Here is a 17,336-nt window from a genome sequence, read left to right as displayed (position 1 = left end):
TTGAAAACCACACATTAGAGAAGAAAGTCATCTGAAATACCATTTGCTGTACATTCTTTATGGAAAGCATGCAATCACTGTGATTATTTTTAAACAGCATCACCACCTCCATGGTGAATACAAAGCTATAATCAAATCAATGGGGTTAACTTATAATTGGATTTAGAATAAAGCATATGTGATAATTCAACTCCTTCAAGCTAGAACATAATAAGATAAAAATTCCTTAAAACCACAGAGCTATTGTTCAAATCCAAAGGGTGAACATTATTTCAACTCCATCACAAAAAAGCAAAAGTTCTCTTACTTTAGAATCTTGCATCTCTGATTTTGAAAAAAAGTAAAAACACATATATAATAGCTCTCAGTGTTTACAACACTGAATTGGCTAACATTTTACATATTGGGATTAAGTTCTTTGAGCAGTTGTAGTGCAGCTCACTACACTAGTGCTAACAGAAAAGAGGGACCACAGAGAAAAGAGGGGGAGGAAGAGCAAAGAGGAGAGAGAAAGAACTAGGAGACAGTGGGAGAAAACATAGTGGCTCTCTCCCTGTCTTTGCATCCACAGCTGTTCTTTCAGTAGATGATTCTTCTGCTCAGTCAACAAACTTCTCCACATCTTCCCTGACAACACAAACTCTCCCCTGAGTACCATAGGTAAGCAAAGCCCTTCCCAAAACGTGCTCCATCCATCTGACTGATTACACTGTTGGCCCAGCGCAGATGGGGAGCTTGGTAATCCTACTTCCCTGGCCTCATCATCTGTGCTTTAAAGAAAATAGATGCCTAGAGAGAAAAGGATATAATATATATGTAAGGTACAAGAATAACAAATCAGATTTATACAGTAGAATCCACTGCATATTCAAAATATTTTACCTAACTTCCTATCCTCTTTCAATATTAAAAGTTAATTTTAAACTGAACTCTGATGTTATATATTATCACCACAATAATTTTTAAAATTGCAGTATTGTATTGTGTGTGCACGCACACACACATATTTGGCTGGTTGGGACTTATGTGAGTGATACAGCTTTTAAGGAGTCTTTGCCACTTCCTGTTTTATAGTCTGTAAAGCTTGGTGTTGGGATATTTGTGCCTCACCTGCTTTTATAACCAAATAACGAGATGGCATAGGGCCATATATTACTTATTTACCTGTTCTTTTGTCTTTCACAGACACTTAGGCAGTGTCCTACTGTATGGATATTATATTGTTCTGAGCATGCATATTTGATTCTGTTATTATTTGTCTATTAGCGTAGTAGAACTTGCTGAACTCTTTCAGTAACTATGGGTTAAACTGAGAATGCTTCCAAGTACCCTCTTGCCTGTCCTGTTATGCATTTTCTTGGGTCTGTCTTCAGCTGCCCATCTTTTCTCCCTATGCATTTGTTGGGATCCTTTATATGGTCTGGATGTGAGCTTACAGTTATTCGTAACTTGTAAGACCTCTTCTGATGCTGTGGCTTATTTTCACTAACTTAGTTTCTTGACAAACAGAAGTTCCTACATGTAACTTAACCTGGATTCCATGTGGCTAGTATTTTTTCTGTCTTAAAACTTTCACACATTGACATGTTCATATAGTATTATGTCAAAGTTTCTATTTTGTTCTACCTTATAATCTGCAGAAATAATGTTTTCACATAACGGGAAGTAGTAGTCACCTAATTTCATGCTTTTTCACTTGGAAATTCAATTACCCCAGAGCCATTTGCTGAAAAGGCCACTTTGCCCCCCATGACTCATCTTGGTCAATAGACCTTTTCAACTTATCAACCTAACACTGTTGCTTAAGTCACACCTCCATGTGTGTGGGTTTGTTTCTGGGCCTCCTCCTGTCCCAGCGTTCTGTGTTGCTAAAGCTGTGTGTGTGCCACACTGTGTGTTGCAGTAGCTCTGCCCTGGCCTGACATCTGACTCTGAGAGTGTTTCCGTCTTGTAATTGAACATAATTTGATTATTCTCAGGCTTTGCATTCCTGTGTGGGTTCTAGAGCAAGCTCAGAAACCCCACCAAAAACAGCCCAATGGTGCTTTTGTTTGACCTTTAGAGCAAGTAGAGAAAAAAAAAATCCCACATTAGAAGGAGTCTTCAATTCCATGGATATCTTATATCTCTCAACGTTTTTATAACTTTCTATGTAATGGCCTATTTCACAGTAACTGAAGGGATATGATGTTTCAAAATCACTTTTGATAATTTTATTGTCTTACTATTGCCATTGAGTGTTAATAGGATAGATTTTCCACCTATACATTTTATCCATTCTTATAACCTGAGGACATAACAGACTCCTTGATTATCCAGTCAGATCACCAATGAACAATTTTCTTTAAAGCAGCAGATGATGGAGGCCAGGGAAGTAGGATTACCAAGCTCCCCATCTGCGCTGGGCCAACAGTGTAATCAGTCAGATGGATGGAGCACGTTTTGGGAAGGGCTATGGTACTCAGGGGAGGGTTTGTGTTGTCAGGGAAGGTGTGGAGAAGTTTGTTGACTGAGCAGAAGAATCATCTACTGAAAGAACAGCTGTGGATGCAAAGACAGGGAGAGAGCCACTATGTTCTCTCCCACTGTCTCCTAGTTCCTTTGCTCTTCCTCCCCTCTTTTCACTCTGATGCAGTCTGTGCTTCTTGGTGAAGCCAATAGAAGTAATGGCCCCAGGACTTCACTGCTCGTTTCTATTCCCTTAGCAAGCATTTGTTCTCACCTACTGGCATGTCCCTTTTTACTTCCCTAGTTTTTTGGTAGTTCCTCCAGGTTATATACTCACATCTGAAGATTTGCAACTGAGAACCACAAGTAATAATGCAAATGAAGTGGTTTGTTTTGGATTTTTTTCGGGAGGGGGGGTTGTTTTGTTTGCTTTTGGTTTTGGTTTTGGTTTTGTAAAAAGAATGCTTAAATCAAATTCTTCATCACAATGACTTTTATTTTTTTTTGAGACAGGAGTTTCTCTGTGCAGCCTTGGCTGTCCTGGCTTTGCTTTGTAGACCAGGCTGGCCTTGAAGTCACAGAGATTTGCCTGCTCCATTTCCCTGAATGCTGGCATTAAAGGTGTGTACCACCACACCAGGCTTATTAATTTGATTTTTTTTGAGCCATTGTTTATTTATTTGTGACTGCATGTTTCCCAATGTCTTTCCTTCCTGTTCTTTTTTTTTTTTTTTTAATCATTTTATTTTGACTTCGGAATTTTTCAGACCTGGGATGACATAGAAATTCTCAAAAATATTCTTGTGTTCAAGCCATGTTTTTTTTTAAAATATTCTTGGAGAACTTTTTGGTGCCCATAATTTTCTACACTTTCAGCAATGATCGCCTTTGAAATTAAACTTTACTCTGGGCTGGAGAGATGGCTCAGTGGTTAAGAGCACTGACTGCTCTTCCAGAGGTACAGAGTTCAATTCCCAGAAATCACATGGTGGCTCACAACCATCTATAATGAGATCTTGTGGACACATGCCGGCATAACATTGTATACATAATAAAATTAATAAATAAATTTTTAAAACTTTACTCTGAAATCTGGCATCAATACACACACATATGTATATACACATATCACACACACACACACAGAGAGAAAGATACACACATACATATTACACACAGATATACACATATATATTCTAAGTAAGACATCCCCTCCAGCCTCAGTACCTCAAGTGCTTCCATCCTTCCCATGCCTCGCAGAGTTCCAGCAGGAGATACCTGAATGTGCTATTGATTTACTTCTCCTACTATCTAAAGTTCTGTCTCACTCTCTCACCTCTGCTCTCCATTCTATCAAACTACACTTGCAGCCTGTGTGTGATAGTTTCTTATAAGAAATAGTTTGACGGTATACTGCATCTTAAAGCAATGAAGCTCTTGGCTTCAGTTAGACTTTCCAAATTTTTCCACTAACATTGTCATCTCCTGCCTTGCAAACCACATGCCATACGTTTCTTGTCCTTGTCCTTAAATGCCCCATGTGTATAAGTGTACTTCCCAATCGCATTCACCCATTGTAAATGCCCTTCCCCATAAACTCTAAGATAGAGAGGCTTGTGCTGCCTAAGACACCAGACTCCAATTTTTAAAAGGTGTAGATTTGAGCTCTTAGAGGTTGCATTTCTTCATCCAAATAATCTTAGCTTCAGAAAATAGTTTTTTCACCTGCAAAATGAGAAAACTCATAATAGACTTTGGGAGATCATTGTGAAAACGAGAAGAAGCTATGCACATAGCTCAAAATAGTATGCAGCTTTCAGGATGCTGGACCATACCTCATTGGTGATGGTTCTGTTACACCAAGGATGATATTGATGATTACCCTCTGCCTGTGCCCAGGTCTATTCTTCCCCATGATTCAGAAGTCAGCCCGCCCCTCTCCCACCAATTTCTCCCTCTAATTCCACCATCACTGCTGCCATTTACAGGCAAAAGCTAGGTATCGCACTTAGAAAACTGACTAGATGTCCTGAATGGATAGTAACCTTTCACAGCCTCCAATCCACTTGCCAGCATCAAAGCATGCCATGAAATACTGTTGCCAGGCAAACTCCAGCTAGAGTGTCTACAAAAACAAGAACACTGCCAAAGTCAGTTGTGGTCCATGGTCAGCTCAGGCTCCATGTGGGACCTCTAGTAAGGGGAGAGGGCACTATCCCTGTTGCCTGCATTTTGATCACTTCCCTCTTGTGGGACTGCTTTGCCAGGCCACAGGAGCAAATGACATGGGACTTGATGAGCTGGGGTGGGTGCGTGGGACTTCCTTTTCTGGGGAGTAGGGGAAGGGGAGAATGGGAGACAAAGGAAGGAGTGTGGGGCTGGAAGGAGAGTAGGAAGGGGGCTAAGACCAGGATGTAAAGTTAATTAATTATTTTAAAAAATACTACCAAAGTCAAATTTGATGAGCTAATGAATTTATTGGAGTTGCTCAAAGGAATATGGGTGAGAGGTTTCTTATAGGAACAGGAATGACTCAAAGACAACTGCATCACCAAAGCCCATCCCTGCATCGGCCACATCGCAGGAACACTGAGGCCCTAGAGTACACTTCACAACTTGCAGACATCTGCAGTTCAGAGTGTCTCTTCCAAGAAGTGGCCTTATCTGAGCCTCTTCCAGGCAGCTTAGGTTATCTGAGAGTCTTTAATATTTGGGAATCAGAGCTAGAAAGATAGCTCAATGGTTAAGGGCGACACCTGCTCTTCCAGGGGTCCTGAGTTCAATTCCCAGCAACCACAGGGTAGCTCACAGCCATCTATAATCTGATCTGATGCCCTCTTCTGCAGATAAAGCACTCATATACAATAAAATAAATAAACCTTTAAAAATATTTGGGAATCAAAGGGTCTGGTGAATCTGGTCCATTTCAAGGACTTCCTGAAGCTTTGTAGTTATTTACTTCTGAGGTTTTAAGGGGCTTCCTTGTAGAGTGTAATTTACCAACTCAAAGGAAATTGCTATACAACAAAAGTAGGGACATTGCTTTCATTGTACATCTACCTTCCAGGTTTCTAGTTAGCAGGGCTACATGAATCTCCTAACACTCACTCACTGGAAGAGGATTCAGGAGATAACTTTGGCTGACCAATGTTTCCACCAACAGGAGACTAGAGCACGGTTGGCCAGCTATAGTATGCCCATCACTGCCATGCTGATGCAGCTTCCTCAAGTCATTACTGAAGCTTTGATGGTTGAAAATAACTGCTCTGTCTCCCTCCTTGAGGAGTTCATTTTCAGCTGGACAGTAGACCATGTGATAAATGAAAACTACTTATCTCCAGTCTACCCCTAGAAATTCTGATTTGGATTAAAGAGACAGTTTGGACATCAAAACTTTGTCACATATAGAACATTACTTTAATTATTGTAATTTTCCATTTCTATTTCTTCCTAACTTTATCCAAATGTTTATTAAAAATGTTCTAACCCTTTTAGTAGGTTATATGTATGCTCTCTGCTAATGAGAGGTTTCGTATGTTTTTATATGGCCTTTCAACTTCTAGCTGTATTTTTAATATACTTTGCATACTTATTGAACTCATAGATAAATTAAAGGTGTGTAAATGCCTTTGTGAGCATTTTATGGAACTCAAGAATGGCAGCCGATCTACACTGCCCTCCTTAGCATGTTCCATCAAGTATACCTGCGGTGAAGCTCTTGGTTCGGCTCAGCAGAGTAAACTATAAGTAGACATGCTGCTCACAGCTTTAGCCTTCTCATCAGATCCTCCCTAAAAAATGTAACTTGACAGAAAAATATTCGTTTGAAAGGTAGCACCTAGAAACAGCATCCTCCGCTTGGAAACTCACATGTTTTTATGTACAAATTTAAAATCTAAAGGAAGAATATGAAAAAAAACCCTGTTTATGTTCCAATGCTGCATGATATATCATTTCACTTCTAATGCAATCTTTAAATCTGTAGTGTATGTAAAAGGATAAAAGCTTAAGTTTATATCAACTGTGGGAATGAATTTGAAAGCCTACCACAAATGTCTTAATTATATACAACACATGGATGACTAGCAGCGCATACCTACAGGTTTTGAACATATCCTGTGGGGACACATTATTGACACTAATAGTTCCTAAGGTTCACAATCATGAATCAGGTTTGCCCAAGGATTTTAAATCCTCAAAAACGAACTTTCCTGCTGTCTTTGATAAGTTAGCACTGGGAAAGGGGTACCCGCTCATCCTCCTCCCTGCAGCTTTACTCATAGGGCACTGCAGAGCTTCCATGAGTTTAAAAAATGTATTGATTCCAACAAAATGGCGCTCACAAAAAGGTAAGTGGTAAAATTTCATATAGCTGAAAAAGATTCACCTTTTTATCTAACCTCTCCACCTCTTCCCCATTTAGTCAGAAGTTCAAAACTTTAAAATTTCAAGGTCTTACTGAACATTAAGAGTCTCTTCTCAAGACTCAACATTTCATGTGAGCTCCAGACGCAATCTCTTACATGTCTTTTCGCCTTCATTATAAAGTGGGATTGCTTCCTTCCTTCCTTCCTTCTTTCTTTCCTTCCTTCCTTCCTTCCTTCTTTCTTTCTTTCCTTCCTTCCTTCCTTCCTTCCTTCCTTCCTTCCTTCCTTGATTTACAGATTTCCAGCAGCTTAATTCTCTTTAAGCCTTACTAGGAAAGTCCTTCCCCACTGGCCTTCCTATTGGCTCCCTAAGAATTGTGTATGATACTAAATGTATGTTTATATAGCTGTGATGCTTTTATTCTTAGGAAAAGATTTTATTGTATTTATACATCCATAGCTAAGTGATAGACATTGTGAAATGAGGATTGAGTTTCTTAGTGTGTGGTGTTTTGTTCTGTTTTTTTGTTTTGTTTTGTTTTGTTTTGTTTTTGGCCAGGAAGAAAATAATATACTTCAGAATATATTCATGATTCCCTGCATAAACTAAGGAAATTGAGACTTGGTAAAGGCAGGGAAGAAAACTACTGCTAAGTTAATATTCACTATAGTCTTATAGATGCAAAAACCGTAAGATTTTAAGATATTGAACCAACTCTGTTTTTATCCTACCCAAGTCTCTGGTGGGTTTTGGGGGGTTTTGTTTTGGTTTTTTGTTTTGGTTTGGTATTTGGTTTTTCAAGACAGGTTTTGTCTGTGTAGCCTTGGCTGTCCTGGACTCCCTTTGTGGACCAGGATCACAGTGATCCATCTCCTTCTGCCTCCCGAGTGCTGGGAAGTGAGAATGAAATAGCTGTACTTATTCTTTTAAAATGTAAGGAAATATGATACAGCTTATTTAAAAATTTTCTGTGGAGCAAAGGCTGTCAGGAAGAAAGGTTTGTCTATTTTTGTCTATATATTTAGCGTTCTGGTCATGTCACCAAATGAAATACAGAAATTATAATGTTGCATGTAAATTATTGTTTTGCGTAAACTGTTGGAGTAGTGCCAGTTTTGAAATCCTTTTTCTTCATTTTTAACATTTTAACTAATACCTCATAAAGTGGAAGTTTCCCAACCATTCCTAGTCAGGATGAGAACCAATGCTTCATGGTGGTACTCTAAGCATTTAAACTACATACTTACTCATAATTAAAGTGACATTTCCATATTAAGTGAAAGAAATCAAAGGTATCAAACTTACTGTGGAGATTAAACGCTTGATCACTGTGAATGTAATTTAAAATATTTTTCATGTTTCAAGGGAATCAGATCTATTTTCCTGCTGTTTTCAGGCTCCTTTGAAGATGTTTGTACTCACTGGACTGGACATTTCTGTGAAATTAATCAAATAGGGAATTCAATGTTCCTTGAAGATAATTTTGGCCATATCCCTTTGGGGACTTCCTAGTCTGAATTTGTGTCTTTTCTGGGAAAAGATTCCTGTGTTCCAAATTCTCATTCTTCCCCTATTTAGCACTGAAGAGCAGTAAACAAAGTCACTATAGAAGGAATTAATAACAATGTGCATTTGCCAGGAAATTCTGCTGCAGACATCATCACAGAAATAAGAAGATAATGTCTAAGAAAAGCATTTTACGTGGAACAAATCCAAATTAGCAGCAAAATATTTTTAAATTTTTTTTGAAAAATAAAATCATTCATATTACATCTCAATTGCTATCCCATCCCGTGCATCCTCCCATTCCTCCCTCCCTCCCTTTTTCACCCCGTTCCCCTTCCCTATGACTGTGACTGAGGGGGACCTCCTCCCCTTGAATATGATGCTAGGTTACCAAGTTTCTTCTTGGTAACTTGCTATCCTTCCTCTGAGTGCCATTGGGCCTCCCCATCAAGGGGACATGGCCAAATAAAGGGCACTAGAGTTCGTGTGAAAGTCAGTCCCCAGTCTCCACTAACTGTGGAGACTACTCTGTCCCTTGGCTAGGTCTGGGTAGGGGTTTGATAATGACTGCACATATTGTTTTTAAAGCACCATATTAATTACTTGATTTACTAGTTTTCCTGATATGAAGGAAAGCTAGGTTGGAGAATAATAATACAGTCCAGCAAAGCCAGAGATGACAAATTCCATTTTTTTCCAAAAGGAAATCCTTTGTTCTTAGCTATAATGAAAATGTCATGCTCATTGTTTTTCAAGATTCATAAAATAATTCAAAGTCTTACCCTAGCCCTAGCTCTATATTTTAAGTCAGTTTTCATTCTGTTGGAGGCTATTGTGCTGACTCGTGCTTTATATATGGTGGTTTTGCCCTGGAGTTTAAAGAATCCTACAGAGGTTTTTTGTTTTTTTGTTTGTTTGTTTGTTTGTTTGTTTTGTTTTGTTTTTTGTTTGTTTGTTTTTTGTTTTTCCTGCATCTCCATACCTGGGACACTGCTCAGCCAAAATGAATGAAAGTCTGAAATCCTAGCCTGTGAAGTAAATCCTGCCTGCAGCGGAATGTTGCATTTTCAGATTGGTGGGGGCATTTAAATGCAGAGTCCCAGATGGCCAAATATAGCAGGAAGCAGGCTTTATCTAAAACAGCAGCTGAGGAGAAGTGTATAGTACAGGAAGGCCTCAGGATTAATATGCAAGTCTCTTATTAGGATTCCAATAAAAAGTTTAGAAATTAAAAATGCAGTAAAAAGTAGCAGTGCATTAATTATTCAAGTTTGAATAAAAAGAGGCATTCTTTTCATGAGATCCCACTTGCAGAACTCTGAGGTCGTTATGTGATGCCAGTTTTGAACACCCCATCCACAGGTCTTGTTGCTGTGTTTGATGTGGCACATCTTGCACATATGACACTCTCTTTAATGTCTAAATTGGCACATGATGAATAAAGGATCTTGTCTCACAATTTGATTGTTTTCACTTTTAAGAAAAAGGAAAGATGGCCAGGTGGTGTTGGCATAGTCTGAACACCTTTAATCCCAACACTTTGGAGGCAGAGACAGGTGGATCTCTAGGAGTAGTCAGCCTGGTCTACAGAGTGAGTGATTCCAGGACAGCAAAGGAAGGAAGGAAGGAAGGAAGGAAGGAAGGAAGGAAGGAAGGAGAGAAAGAATTCAAGAGAACTACCAAAATGGAAAAATACCCTTTCCTACATCACCGTAACCACAAGCAACTTCCTAAATCTGTGAAATTTTGTTTAGTAATGTATAAAACCAAGTGCTTGACTCATATTTATAAAGGACTTATCATTTGTAATGAAACTTTGCTTTTATGTACAAGAATGATTTTCCTATCCGCAGGATCAAGCTGAAATGACAAGTACTCAATTTGAATGTCAATACTGCACGTCATCTCTTCTTGGGAAGAAATATGTACTCAAGGATGATAATCTATACTGCGTCTCCTGCTACGACCGCATCTTTTCTAACTATTGTGAGCAGTGCAATGAACCAATTGAATCAGATTCTAAGGTAGGTGTCACTTCCGCTCACATAGTTACTTCCCGCATACAGTAGGTAGCTGCTTCAGAAGCTCATTTTCTCTGTGTTGACTTTTACCCACATTTTCTACTGTGTGGTCATGTGAAGTTATGCTCTGTAGGACTATGGAGCATAAGGTTCTGTTTTGTTTGTTTTGTTTTTCCAGACAGAGTTTCTCTGTGTAACCTTGGCTGTCCTGGACTCACTTTGTAGACCAGGCTGGCCTCAAACTAACAGAAATCTGCCTGCTCTGCCTCCCTGAGTGCTGGGATAATAAGTTCGCCACCACGCCAGGCAAAATGCATGTTTTAATCTAGTCTTATCCTGAAGACGTGTGTGTGTGTGTGTGTGTGTGTGTGTGTGTGTGTGTGTGTGTGCATGTGTATTATTTTTTAGGAAGAGTAAAAAATATATCAAACTATTTCACCAGAGTTACTTCTAGAATAGCTAAGGTATATAAAAATACATTTAAAAATTGGAAGTGTAAAAACTTCAAAGTCTGTGCTCTCTAACTTAAAAATTTCCCAGGACTCCCTTAGCCCTCAGACTACACCTTCTCACATCACACTTTCTCCTCCTTTATGCTTATTATTTGCTTTCTTTTCTTCCTTGATTTTGCTTTAACTATGTGTTGTTATTTGTTTGTTTGAAGTCTCAATAGACAATAGTATACTGTAACCTAAAATTTCAATTTATTCCATGTAAATCATATCTGGTAACTTATAAAAAGAAGATAGAAAAAATTGGATAAAAAAAATCCAGCGAGGTTATTTTTCAGTGGTCTTTGGTGGCCAATCAAACAAGCCCCAAGCTTTTACTCTTAATTAACCCAGAGAGTCTCCATTGCACAGATAGCAATATCAACAACTTTCCCTCAAGCTAGTGACAAAACCTCCTGGTACTCGGGTCCTGAGAGTCTCCCATCTTGTCTTAGAAAATGGCTTGTCTTATTGCCAGCACATTTAATTAACTTTATTTATTGTCTGGAAGGATCTTTGTTACAAAAACCGTCACTGGCACGAAGGATGCTTCAAGTGCACCAAATGCCATCAGTCTTTGGTGGAAAAGCCCTTTGTTGCCAAAGACGAGCGCCTGCTGTGCACAGACTGCTGTTCTACTGAGTGTTCCTCTAAGTGCTTCCACTGCAAGAGAACCATCATGCCAGGTGAGATCCAGAGGGAGCTGCTGACTCTGCCAGAGGAAACTGCATCTGTCTTCACAGGGCACCAATGCCTCACAACACAGCTTGGAGAAAAGCAGTGATCTTGCTTTCTTTCTCTGGTTTCCTATTCATTCATCTATTCTCCATGAACAAGTACATTACAGTGCTCGGTAATTTTGTAATTTTATTACAGTGCTCAATGTCTTATTTTTTCTTCAACCTAATTCATGGGAACTTGTTGAGCCACAGACAGAATTGACAGATAAAGCTTTACTAGAAGCACAACTGAATATTCCTGCCTTGGGCATAGCCAATGGCATTAGAGATCTTTCTTCATAAGAGATGAGAGATCGCCCTCATTTTTAACATTCATTCATTCACTCATTCACTCATTCATTCATTCATTCATCCATGTATTTTTTTCTGTTGAAAGTGTCAGAGGACAGCTTTTGTGAGTTCTTTCCTTTTACCAAGTGGGGTCCAGGAATCAAACTTAAGTCATCAGGCATAGTGGTGAGCTTCTCTACTAGCTTTGCCTTTTCACTGGACCAAAAGAGCATCATTTCACAGGTCTATACAAACTGGTTTGAGGGCCATTGTTTTCTTCGGGGAAAGAAAAAGGTCCGTGTAAATAACTTCACTTAAAAATTAACTAAAATATAATTATATCATTTCCCCTCCTAAATTGGTCCCTCTCTCAAATTCACAGTCTCTTCTTCTCTAATCTTTGTTGTTACATAGACATATAAGCAGATATGCATACAAGCACAACCTGCTGAGTCCTTAAGTGTCTCCTGCAGTTGTGTATCCTTGACCATGTGGTATTACATAAAATAATTCACCTAGGGATGGGGCCCCATGAAATTTCCCCCATCTATCTTAGACCATCAACTGTTGTTGAAGTTGTTCAAGCTCACCTTAGAGATTCATGTTGTTGAGATTTCAAGGGTGCGGCGTGTTCTCGTAGCTAAAAGGCGCAATCTCACAGCACATTTCCCGTTTCTCTTAGGATCCTTCTCCCCTCTCTTTGTTGTGTTCTTTGTTTTTGGGTCCTTTCCCATCCCTATGGACAGCAGCATAAGAGCACGAGTCAATCAACCTCCCTGATTCATTATTATTATGAATTCAAATAAATTCAGAAGCCATACTCACAATGTAAACCTCAGGAGTAGTGTCTGAGGCATTTATAGCTATCCCTCCGGTGATGGATAATTCTCGATTTAACTAATCAATTTATCTATTAGTATCTATCAATTTATCCAAGAACCATTCCAACTCTCAACATGCAGTACTTTGCCCCTTGCTATGCAGAGATTGCAGGAGTTTTCTGTGAGTGGCTCACTCTTACCACAGCAGAACTGTAGCAGTCTTTCTTTTCTCTAAAAGATGTCTCAGAAAATACAAAATATAGTTTCCCTAAAAGAGCCATCACTTTATTACTTACAATATTTTAAACAATTGAGGTATGTTCTCTTACAGAAAACAAAAATATGTCTGGCTTGTACTAACAGGATCTTACTTTGGGGTTCAGGTTCTCGAAAAATGGAATTTAAGGGCAACTACTGGCATGAAACCTGCTTTGTGTGTGAGCACTGCCGACAGCCAATAGGAACCAAGCCTCTGATCTCAAAAGAGAGTGGCAATTATTGTGTGCCGTGCTTTGAAAAGGAGTTTGCTCACTACTGCAACTTCTGTAAGAAGGTAATTATCTAAAGAGGGTAATGCTGTGGAACCTTCCAGAACATTGGGTTTTTTTTTAGCTGCCTTATATAATTGGGATGAAGTGACCTTATTGTGCTATATCTAATGTGTGAGGTAACCTTTAAATTTCAACACATTCCAAACTAGAACTGTCATAATGAAGATGACTTACTGTTCTTTGGGAGCAATAAAATTTCATCTTAGACCCTGGATCTGAAACTCAGTGACACACAGGTAACTTGACCTCCCAGCCCCAGGCACTACTTCATGGAGACTTTGTTCTGGGACAGGTGCATTTCTGTTTGCTTCCTAGAAAACAATTTTGATCTATTTCATATTGTTTCAGAAAAATCCAGATTTGCCCCTCAGAGAAGCTGAAGGGAGCATGACACTAGGAAAGCTGCCTATCGCTTTCTAGTAACTACAATCTCTTCCAGTCTTGGGGCTCCGTGTTTTCAAGGAGGAGATTGCTAGGCTTACAGAGGTGACAGATCATGAGAGATATTCAGACGGTGTGAGGACATAAAAAGTCGAATAGCTGTGAATCCCTTCCCTTCCCACTCCAGCACAAAAGGAATCACCTTCTCACTCATTCTCCCATTCAAAGCACTCGATCCAGTAGTGAAAAGTCATTTTTTTTTCTAAGAAAAAACATGGCTTAACATTTCATCCTCCATACTTTTATGTGAAAAGCAGCTCTTGTGCATCATCTCAATGAGGCTTGTCTGTATTTCATAAAATATATGATGATATTCCTGAAGGAATCCTTGACACATGAAGCATGGTGAGTTTTAAATGACATGGTGAATTAGAGGAGAACACTGGATCATCACAGTGGATTGGCACACTGGCGCCTGAATAATGTGATCCATTGACTGTCTTAACTGCTATCTTCAAAGTACTTGCGAATTTGCATTTGGACAGCTGAAAGAAAGGGTCATTACATTTTCTCCAGATGCATACACAAGCATGTACATACGTGCACATCCTTATAGCAATTTTCTGCTTGTATTGCTGATACCAGTGTTGCCTATGGAACAAAGTAACAAATACACTTTTCAAAGTTACACGTATTAAACTGTGTCATGATGGTAACTGAAAGCTACAGTGAACAGTAGCCAGACAGGAAATCGTCCAATACCTGAAAGCCTCTGTTACTTTTCCAGAAATCCTGACTTAGAAAATGATGATACAAGCAACAATCAAACCCCGTGTCATGACCACGTGACAAAAGAAGTGTCCTGGCTCACTAGAGTCAGCGGCGTTTACACCACATGCTGGAAACAAACGAGCAGGCTTATCACAGGTCACAGCTGTCACAGGTCTCAGCTTAGGCTGAAATATTAATGAAACTTGTGGAAGTATGGGGTAATTTACTGGTCAAGTAGAACCTTCCTTTTGATGCTGCTGTAAAGACTCAAGATGTCCAGGCTGTGGGAAACTGTGGCAACATGGAGGATAGGATTTACAGTCATTAGGAGCATGTGAAGTTCTCTTCTTGGGTTGTAGACAGAAAATGTCTCAGATTGTTTTTTGTTTAATTTTTAAGCTACACACTCCTTAAGAAAATCTAGACATAAACGGTTGTGATCAAAGCTAAAGAAAGAGCTTCTTTTCAATTCAATCCAGAAACAAAACTTTGCTTAAATAAAACCAAGCTTCTTGCATGCAGGTCTTTAAATTTTTCCCCCATCAGTTTTACTTTGTTACATTAGACTTTTCTACTAAGAAACTGGTAACTCAACCTGTGAGCACTTGAAATTCAATTCTTCAAACTACACATAGAGTTACATGCATCCTTCGGTTCTATAACTGTTCTGTACTGTCAGGCTGAGGAGATGGCACTGTGGGAAAGCGTTTGCTATACAAGGATGATGTCAGATCCCCGGGACCCATATAAAAGGGGCGCCCAGTGGCACAAATCTACAACCAGAGCCAGACCAGATCAAATGAAGAACTCAAAGTTCAGTGAGAGAGGCTTCCTCAAAAACTAAGGTGGATAGCAATAGACACACTTCCAGCCTCTACACAAACACACACACACATATGCATGCGAACACACACATACACAGAAACACATACCTGCACACATACAGAAACACATGCACACAGACACACGTGCATGTGTACACACACATACAGAGAAACACATGCATGTGTACACACATACACACAGAAACACACAGGTAGAAGCACACACTCATGTACACAGACACACACACATGCACACACACATACATACATACACACACACTTATGCACAAAGACAGACATGCATGTGTATATACATACACACAGAGACACACATGTAGAAACACTCATGTACACAGACACACATGTGTACACAGACATATACACAGAAATACACACAGACACACACCTGCAGAAGCATACACACATGCGCACTCATATACACATTACAGATACACACACATGCATGTGTACACATACTTACACACGGAGAGACACATGTATCATTACTGTCTCCACATTGTCAGAGAAGGAACTTGTTCTGAGTCAGTGGTCAGACCAGACTTAGATATTAGATTTCCTCTTCGCTGCCTACTTCTTCAAAAAGAATATAATCACGGGTAAACTTTTTTCCCCAAATGTTCCAGAGCTTTGGGATAAATTATTTTTCTGAAAATCCATTTTTCAAGCTTCTGATCTTTTAAGCTCTGCCTACAAATCATTTGTCCAAAGATATCAAAGGAAACATGATTTTGCCTGTGCCTGCTGAGGGGCATTGGAAGTCAGTCCGAGGTGTTTAAATCACTTTGCTTCACACACACAACTGTGCTTCTCAACTGTGCTTCTCCCTTACTTACTAAGGACAGAATAGTATACTTTTTTACTAATAGAAAATGTGACTCATACCAAATATATGTAGTTTCTGATAAATTTGATATAAGGTTAAAGTGTATTTAGAATATTTACCCCAAAAAAAACTATCTGATAGACAGTTTGTGTTAGACAGCACAGACAGCTTAAAGTAGGGTTGCATTTTTAACATCTAGTAAAATTGATACAGATCTGTAGTTTCGTTATATCTTCAATGTCACATTTCCCTAGTCTTTGTAAGAAATAGGAATGTATTCCAGTTTTTTTCATCTGCTCTATGAGGTCAACATCCATGAATATGAAAGAAACAGTGATGGTGATATAGCTACACAGAAAGACTTAACTAGTATGTATCAACTTAATTCTCAATAAAGATGTTTCAACCTTTAAAATTACACAAAGATTGAACCCTTTTTAAAAAGCATGTCACTTGGGTTAGCTAAGTTGTAAAATGTCCTCCTGGCATGCATGCATGGGGCCCTGGGTTCAATCCCCAGTACTACACAAGCAAAATGAACTAATAAGCATCTGAGACTCAGCATACAGTTACAGAGGCTGTGATTTCATGCCCAGCTTTTATGTGGGAACAAGAAATCTAAACTGTGTACATCACTGGAAACCTGAGGTTGAAACATCACCCATTAGTTTCAAGCACTTTCCTGATCAAAGTACAATATTAGCATGGCCCTCCAACATGGCTCTGCCACCGACGGTAGAGTATGTGCAAGTGTCAATGCTACCTTTCAGTAGCCATAGCAAGTACCCTGTCGTCCAACACTCAAGGACTGTTCATGTCCAGAAGGACCACGTCTCTGCCATGCAGAGGTGTTGAAAGAGCCATCCATCCTTAATCTAGTACTGAAGATGGGGTAAAAAATGAGTCCTTGCTCACACAGTGATGCTGCTCACCAGCTCCACCCAGGACCTCCACTTCTCAGTGTTCTCAGACACGCTGTGAAGCTTTCAAGAAAAGTACTGCGGCTTTGGTTTTGTTGTATTGTTTCCCAGCATTCTTCAAGGTCAGATATTGACATTAAGTATGTAGGGCAGAACTACGTCAGCCCTAGCAAAAGACCTTTGAAGATAAAAAAAATAAGAAGAAGCTAACAGGAAGATGAAGTAAATGAAGCACCAGCTTCCTCTATGATCTCCCAGGTCCAAGATGGTTTGGTCTCTTTTATGATCCATTCTTTAAGAAAATTAGACACATTTTCATTTTTAAGGTTTTTAGAAAACTAACAAACACTTTCAAGAAAGCAAGCATCCTAATGCAATGT

The 17,336-nt window shown here is 39.2% G+C and overlaps 1 protein-coding gene across 5 annotated transcripts in view; it reads left to right on the top strand.

Annotated features, from left to right (window-relative positions):
* FHL5 (four and a half LIM domains 5) overlaps positions 1–17,336 on the top strand; it is a 44,134-nt gene that overhangs the window by 13,527 nt on the left and 13,271 nt on the right. For all 5 annotated transcript variants that reach the window (XM_084799702.1, XM_084799701.1, XM_084799700.1 and 2 more), the window contains exons 2-4: positions 10,176–10,346; positions 11,346–11,520; positions 13,049–13,218. In XM_084799702.1, the coding sequence (XP_084655828.1) occupies positions 10,188–10,346; positions 11,346–11,520; positions 13,049–13,218 (504 nt within the window). In that variant the 5' untranslated portion in view covers positions 10,176–10,187. The remainder of the gene's footprint in view (positions 1–10,175; positions 10,347–11,345; positions 11,521–13,048; positions 13,219–17,336) is intronic.

This window comes from Acomys minous, assembly GCF_964271855.1.
Source record: "Acomys minous genome assembly, chromosome: 1".
NCBI classification, from domain to species: Eukaryota; Metazoa; Chordata; class Mammalia; order Rodentia; family Muridae; genus Acomys; species Acomys minous.
This window is presented reverse-complemented; position numbering and strand designations above follow the sequence as displayed.